At 42.2% G+C, this 7,860-nt stretch overlaps 1 protein-coding gene across 1 annotated transcript; it reads right to left on the bottom strand.

Moving 5' to 3' along the window:
- Positions 1-1,925: 1,925 nt before the first annotated feature.
- On the bottom strand, positions 1,926-4,253 carry LOC8155504. The gene is made up of 2 exons (XM_021450638.1): positions 3,203-4,253; positions 1,926-2,719 (listed from the first exon to the last, which is right to left on the bottom strand). Exons 1-2 carry the CDS (start codon positions 4,251-4,253, stop codon positions 1,926-1,928), a joined length of 1,845 nt encoding a protein of 614 aa, XP_021306313.1.
- Positions 4,254-7,860: the final 3,607 nt, after the last annotated feature.

Here is a 7,860-nt window from a genome sequence, read left to right as displayed (position 1 = left end):
GGCTCAAGTGGAGGCTCGATTTGGTCTGTTCGGATATAGTGCTAATCTTGACGCAAGATAGTTGCACAGTTTGCATGGAACGTACCATATGTTAAGAAATCAATTTTGACGCACCCAATGGAACTCCTAGATGACGTGTGTCATATGGAATCTCGCTTTGGTTTGTTTGGAGACAATGTTAGTTTCGGTGCAAGATAGGTGCATAGTTTGTGCCTAATGCACCATAGTCTAAGAAACCATTTTTGACGCACCTGTTTGTACTCCTAGATGAGGAAGCTCATGTGGAAGCTCGGTTCAGTCTGTTTGGAGATTGTGCTAATCTTGATGCAAGATAGGTGCACGGTTTGCATGGAACATACCATATGCTCAGAAATCAATTTTGACGCACTAGATGGAACTACTAGATGACATGTGTCATATGGAATCTCACTTCGGTCCGTTTAGAGATAGTTTTAGTTTCGGTGCAAGATAGGTGCACGGTTTGCACCTAATGCACCATAGGATAAGAAACTATTTTGGACGCACCCGATGGTACTCCTAGGTCAATGGGCTCAAGTGAAAGCTTGGTTTGGTCAGTTTGGAGATAGTGCTAATCTTGATGCAAGATAGATGCACGGTTTGCATGAAACATACGATATGCTCATGTGTGTCATATGGAATCTCGCTTTAGTCTGTTTAGAGACAGTGTTAGTTTTGGTGGATGATATGTGCACGGTTTGTGCCTAATGCACCAAAGGCTAAGAAACCATTTTCGACGCACCCGATGGTACTCCTAGTTGAAGAGGCTCAAGTGTAAGCATGGTTTGGTCTGTTCCGAGATAGTGTCAATCTTGATGCAAGATAGTTGCACGGTTTGCATGGAACGTACCATATGCTCAGAAATCAATTTGGACGCACGCAATGGAACTCCTAGACGATGTTTGTCATATGGAATATCGCTTCGGTCTGTTTGGAGACAATGTTAGTTACAGTGCAAGATAGGTGCACAGTTTGTGCCTAATGCACCATAGTCTAAAACCATTTTGACGCACCTGTTTGTACTCCTAGATGAAGAGGCTCAAGTGGAAGTTCGGTTCGGTCTATTTGGAGACAGTGCTAATCTTGATGTAGGATGGGTGCACGGTTTGCATGGAACATACCATATGCTAAGAAACCATTTTGGACGCACCCGATGGTACTCCTAGGTCAGGGGCTCAAGTGAAAGCTCGGTTTGGTCTGTTTGGAGATAGTGCTAATCTTGATGCAAGATAGATGCATGGTTTGCACGAAACATACGATATGCTCATATAACTCCTTGATGACGTGTGTCGTATGGAATCTCGCTTCGGTTCGTTTAGAGATAGTGTTAGTTTTCGTGGATGATATGTGCACGGTTTGCACCTAATGCACCATAGGCTAAGAAACCATTTTAGACGCACCGATGGTACTCCTAGTTGAAGAGGCTCAAGTGGAAGCTCGGTTTGGTCTGTTCGGAGATAGTGCTAATCTTGTTGCAAGATAGTTGCACGGTTTGCATGGAACATACCATATGCTCAGAAATCAATTTGGACGCACCAAATGGAACCCCTAGATGACGTGTGTCATATGGAATCTCACTTCGGTCTGTTTGGAGACAATGTTAGTTTCAATGCAGGATAGGTGCCCAGATTGTGCCTAATGCACCATAGTCTACGAAACCATTTTTGACGCACCTGTTTGTACTCCTAGATGAAGAAGCTCAAGTGGAAGCTCGGTTCGGTCTGTTTGGAGATAGTGCTAATTTTGATGCAAGATAGGTGCATGGTTTGCATGGAACATACCAGTGGCGAAGCTAGAGCGTAACAGAGGGGGGTGCGACTACGAAGAAGTAACTAAAAAAATTGGCTATAAAAACAATATCAATATGATCAAAACTATTACGATAGGCAAAATACATTATCTTACCTTTAATTGTCATCAAATCTACGTTCTCGCATTTTCATGAAACGACGAATCACGGCCTCATTTGTGATTTTCATCATTTCTTCTTTCTCGATGTAGCAAATAAGACAATTGCTCATAAATTGATCACCGATGCGGTTGCACAAATTTGTTTTCACAATCTTCATGCCAGAGAAAATCCTCTCAACTGTAGCAGTAGCAACTGGCAATACTAGAACAAGCCTCATAAGTCGATAAACCAATGGGTAACGATCATGTTTTCTAGTCTGCACCATTTTCTGAGAAAGCTCGGCAATAGTTTCTATGCTGGAGAACCTATCATCATCAGATATGTAGAGGCCAAGTTCGTTGCTAAGGTCTCTGAGATCCCCAAAATCAAAATCATGTGGATAAAGCTTTGCTAGGCTCAACAACTTGTCCACACTAAAATCACAAAACGAGTCTCTTGGACTAAAAGAGGCCGAGCATACAAGCAATTGAGAGCTTGTCTCGTTGAAGCGGCTGTCAAGCTCTTGAAGTAGCCAATCAATAATATTATTGAAACAATCTACTTGATAGTAATGCTTGTTTGTGATTCCAGATTTGTGCCTCCTCTTTTTTGGATCAATATATTCATCTTCCATTTCCAATTTGGAAATATCTTTCTTCTCACAAAACCCATACACATCATCTATTAGTTTTTCCCATTTTTCTCTTCTAAGCTCATCCAATTGGCATCTCGTGGCTCTCACACAGTTAATAGCATTCACTATGTCCTGATCCTTGCACTGTAGTGCTAGGCACAAGGTATTTGTGATTCCTAATATAGTCAACATGAGATGCAAATAGAAAATAGAGTCAAAAGACTGGAAATACTCTAGAAGATTTGATGCTTGATGTCTAATTTTCCATTCCTTATCATGTTCTACAATCTGCAGTACCTTGACTATGGTAGAAAACATGTCAACTATACTTTTGAGAGATTTATAATGAGAACTCCAACGAGTATCTCCAGGCCTTTGAATACTTTGCTCTTGATTTAACCCTGTCCCAGTTTGAAGCAGCCCACAACCAAGTGCCTTACTCATTTCTTTAAGGTTAATATCTCTAATCATTTCCCTTCTCTTAGCTGATCCACCAACAACATTTAGTAACATGGAAACCTTGGTAAAAAAATCACTGACCCCTCTATGCTTTCTCACAATAGCCACAAGGACTAATTGGAGTTGGTGAGCAAAACAATGAACATAATAAGCTGAACTATTTTCTCTCATGATCAATGATTGCAAGCCATTGAACTCACCTCTCATATTGCTCGCACCATCATATCCTTGGCCTCTGACTTGCTTGAAACTTAAGTTAAGCTCAGCAAATAATGCATCAATAGCAGACTTGAGATGGGCTGAAGATGTTTCATTCACATGAACAAGTCCAACAAATCTTTCTTTCACAACTCCACATTTATCTACATATCTCAAGACCACAGCCATTTGTTCTTTCCAAGAAACATCTCTTGACTCATCAACTAGCAAGCAAAAAAAATCATTCCCAATATCATCTAAAATAGCCTGTAGCACCTCCTTTGCAAAACAGTGCACTATATCCCTTTGTATCTCAGGAGAAACCAAAAGACTATTTTCTGATTTTCCTTTACTTGTTGCCTTTCCTAAGATTGGATTTTGTTCCGCTGCAAAATCACGAAATTCCCTGAAATTTCCTCTATTTAAAGAATCCTTCGACTCATCATGGCCACGGAAAGGCAAGCCTTGCTTTGCTAACATTCTAGCAACATCAATAGACCCATTCAGTCTAATCATGTAGTCCCTCTTAGCACTTTCATTTACACCACGGAAAGCCACATCAATGTGTTGTCTTGTTTGCATCAAATCGTCACACTTCTTCATTGCTAGATAGTGTGAGCCACCAACATCACCCACATGATCTTTGAGCCTTTGTTTTCTATGAAAACCATTCCAACCATTTTTCACAAAAGCTTCATAGCCACCATCCTTCTTTTCTCTGAATAGGAAACAAAGAAAACAGTATGCCCTGTCCTTAGATTCACTGTATTCAAGCCAGTTTCCAAACTCATCAAACCACTCTGGAATAAATCTTCTTGGCCCTCCTCCAATATTTTTCACAGGAAAACTAAATGTGCGAGGTTGACAAGGCCCTTTTTCCAAGTACTTCCTTCTCACCAGTTCTCTAAGATTAGGATGGTACTCATCAATTTGTTTCCGCAGCCCTGGATCATACTTGATCTCATCTTCCCAGTTGATGTCATCCAAACACAAATTGCGAGCATTGTTGGCACTATCTGGCTCTGGTGCCTTTCTTTTGAAATATTTTTCCATGGATTAATGAATTAATCTGCAGTATATACAATACAGTATCTAGTAAATAACTTGAGAAAGAAATAGAGACAATTATCTACAAGAAATAGAGTAGTACTTACGTGCCTTATAAGCAGCTTTCTGAACTTCAGGAGAAAGAAATTGACAACAGCAGTATTCTGAACTTCGGCCTTCAGGCTTCAGGAGTTCAGGCAGGCAGGCAGCGATGTTGCAAACTCAGACACTCGTCGGCTACTCGGCTAGATCGGCAAACTCAGGCACTCGTCGGCTACTCGCGATGGACGATGGATTGCAGAGGCCGAGAGGCGATGGGAAGAGAGACCGCCGCGGCGTCGCGACGGATGCGGCACGAGGGAAAGCAGTAGAGTTTACGTGCTGTGCTTTTCATCTTCCTGCGATGGGCTCATTGGGCTTCCTGCTCTCGGCTGGGCTGTGGGGGGTGCAGCATATTGGCCCAAGGGGGGTGCATACATGGCCAAAATCTGATGCTAATTACTTGTTTTTTATTTTCTGGGGGGTGCATCCGCATCCACCACCAACTACATGGCTTCGCCACTGGAACATACCAAGTGCTAGGGTATCAATTTGGATGCTCCCAATGGAACTCCTAGATGATGTGTGTCATACGGAATCTTGCTTCGGTCTGTTTGGAGATTGTGTTAGTTTCGGTGCAAGATAGGTGCAAGGTTTGCACCTAATGCAGCATAGGCTAAGAAACCATTTTGGACGCACCCGATGGTACTCCTAGGTAAAAGGCTTAAGTGAAAGCTCGGTTTGCTTTGTTTGAAGATAGTGCTAATCTTGATGCAAGATAGATGCACAGTTTGCATGGAACGTACCATATGCTTAGAAATTAATTTGGACGCACCCGATAGAACTCCTTGATGACGTGTGTCATATGGAATCTCGCTTTGGTCTGTTTAGAAACAATGTTAGTTTCGGTGCAAGATATGTGTATGGTTTGCGCCTAATACACCATAGTCTAAGAAACCATTTTGGAAGCATCTGTTGGTACTTCAGTGAAGAGGCTCAAGTGGAAGCTCAGTTTGATCTATTTGGAGATAGTGCTAATCTTGATGCAAGATAGGTGCATGATTTGCAAGGAACATACCATATGCTTAGAAACCAATTTGGACTCACCCAATGGAACTCCTAGATAACGTGTGTCATATGGAATCTCGCTTCGGTCTGTTTGGAGACATTGTCTGTTTCAGTGCAAGATAGGTGCACGGTTGGCACCTAATGCACCATAGGATAAGAAACCATTTTGGATGCACCCGATGGTACACATAGGTAAAGGGGCTCAAGTGAAAGCTCGATTTGGTCTGTTCGGAGATAGTGCTAATATTGATGCAAGATAGTTGCATAGTTTGCATGGAACGTACCATGTGCTTAGAATCACTTTGGATGCACCAGATGGAACTCCTAGATGACGTGTGTCATATGGAATCTCGCTTTGGTTCGTTTGGAGACAATGTTAGTTTCAGTGCAAGATAGGTGCACAGTATGTACCTAATGCACCGTAGTCTAAGAAACCAATTTGGACGCACCTGTTTGTACTCCTAGTTAAAGAGGCTCAACTGGAAGCTTGGTTTGGTCTATTTGGAGATAGTGCTAAAATTGATGCAAGATAGGTCCACGGTTTGCAAGGAACATACCATATGCTCAAAATTCAATTTGGACGCACCCAATGGAACGCCTAGATGACGTGTCATATGGAATCTTGCTTCAGTCTGTTTTGAGACATTGTTAGTTTCAATGCAAGATAGGTGCACAGTTTGCGCCTAATGCACCATAGTCTAAGAAACCATTTTGGACGCACCTGTTGGTACTCCTTGGTGAAGAGGCTCAAGTGGAAGCTCAGTTCGGTCTGTTTGGAGATAGAGCTAATCTTGATGCAAGATAGTTGCACAGTTTGCATGGAACATACCAAATGCTTGGAAATTAGTTTGGACGCACCTAATGGGACTCCTAGATGACGTTTGTCATATTGAATCTCGCTTTGGTTTGTTTAGAGAGAGTGTTAGTTTTGGTGCAAGATAGGTGTACGGTTTACACCTAATGCACCACAGGCTAAGAAACAATTTTGGACGCACCTGATGGTACTCTTAGGTAAAGGGCTCAATTAAAAGCTTGGTTTGGTCTATTTTGAGATAGTGCTAATCTTGATGCAAGATAGATTCACGGTTTGCATGGAACAGACCATATACTCAGAAATCAATTTGGGTGCACCCGATGGAACTCCTCGATGATGTGTGTCATATGGAATCTCGCTTCGGTCTGTTTAGAGATAGTGTTAGTTTCGATGCAAGATATGTGCACGGTATGCGCCTAATGCAACATGGTCTAAGAAACCATTTTGGACGAACCTGTTGGAACTTCTGGGTGAATAGGCTCAGGTGGAAGCTCGGTTCGATCTGTTTGGAGATAGTGCTAATATTTATGCAAGATAGGTGATGGGTTTGCATGGAACATACAATATTCTTTGAAATCAATTTGGACACACCTGATGGAACTCCTTGATGACGTGTGTCATATGGAATCTCACTTTGGTCCGTTTAGAGAAGTGTTAGTTTCGGTGCAATATATGTGCATGGTTTGCGCCTAATGCATCATAGGCTAAGAAACCATTTTAGACGCACCCGATGGTACTCATAGGTGAAGAGGCTCGTGTGGAAGTTCGGTTGGGTCTGTTCGGAGATAGTGCTAATCTTGATGCAAGATAGTTGCACGGTTTGCATGGAACATACCATATGCTTGGAAATCAATTTGAACGCACCCGATGGAACTCCTTGATGACGTATGTCATATTGAATCTCGCTTCGGTTCATTTGGAGATAGTGTTTGTTGCCGTGCAAGATAGGTGCACAGTTTGCAACTAATGCACCATAGTTTAAGAAACCATTTTGGATGCACCTGTTCATACACCTGGGTGAACAGGCTCAAGTGAAAGCTTAGTTCGATCGATTTGGACACAGTGCTAATCTTGATGCAAGATAAGTAAACGGTTTGCATGAAACATACCATATGCTTGGAAATCAATTTGGATGCACCCAATGGAACTCCTAGATGACGTGTGTCATATGGAATCTCGCTTTAGTCTATTTGGAGATAGTGTTAGTTTCGGTGCAAGATAGGTGCACGGTTTGCACCTAATGCAGCATAGGCTACGAAACCATTTTGGATGCACCCGATGGTACTCATAGGTAAGGGAGCTCAAGTGAAAGCTCGATTTGGTCTGTTCGGAGATAGTGCTAATCTTGATGCAAGATAGTTGCATAGTTTGCATGGAACGTACCATATGCTTAGAATCAATTTGGATGCACCCGATGGAACTCCTAGATGACGTGTGTCATATGGAATCTCGCTTCGGTTCGTTTGGAGACAATGTTAGTTTCAGTGCAAGATAGGTGCACAGTATGTACCTAATCCACCATAGTCTAAGAAACCATTTTGGACGCACCTGTTTGTACTCCTAGATAAAGAGGCTCAAGTGGAAGCTCGGTTCGGTCTGTTTGGAGATTGTGCTAAAATTGATGCAAGATAGGTCCACGGTTTGCAAGGAACATACCATATGCTCAAAAATCAATTTGGACGCACCCAATGG

Source organism: Sorghum bicolor, unplaced genomic scaffold (assembly GCF_000003195.3).
Source record: "Sorghum bicolor cultivar BTx623 unplaced genomic scaffold, Sorghum_bicolor_NCBIv3 super_118, whole genome shotgun sequence".
Taxonomy (NCBI): Eukaryota; Viridiplantae; Streptophyta; class Magnoliopsida; order Poales; family Poaceae; genus Sorghum; species Sorghum bicolor.
Note: the sequence above shows the minus strand (reverse complement) of the source record. Positions and strands in the feature narration are given on the sequence as shown.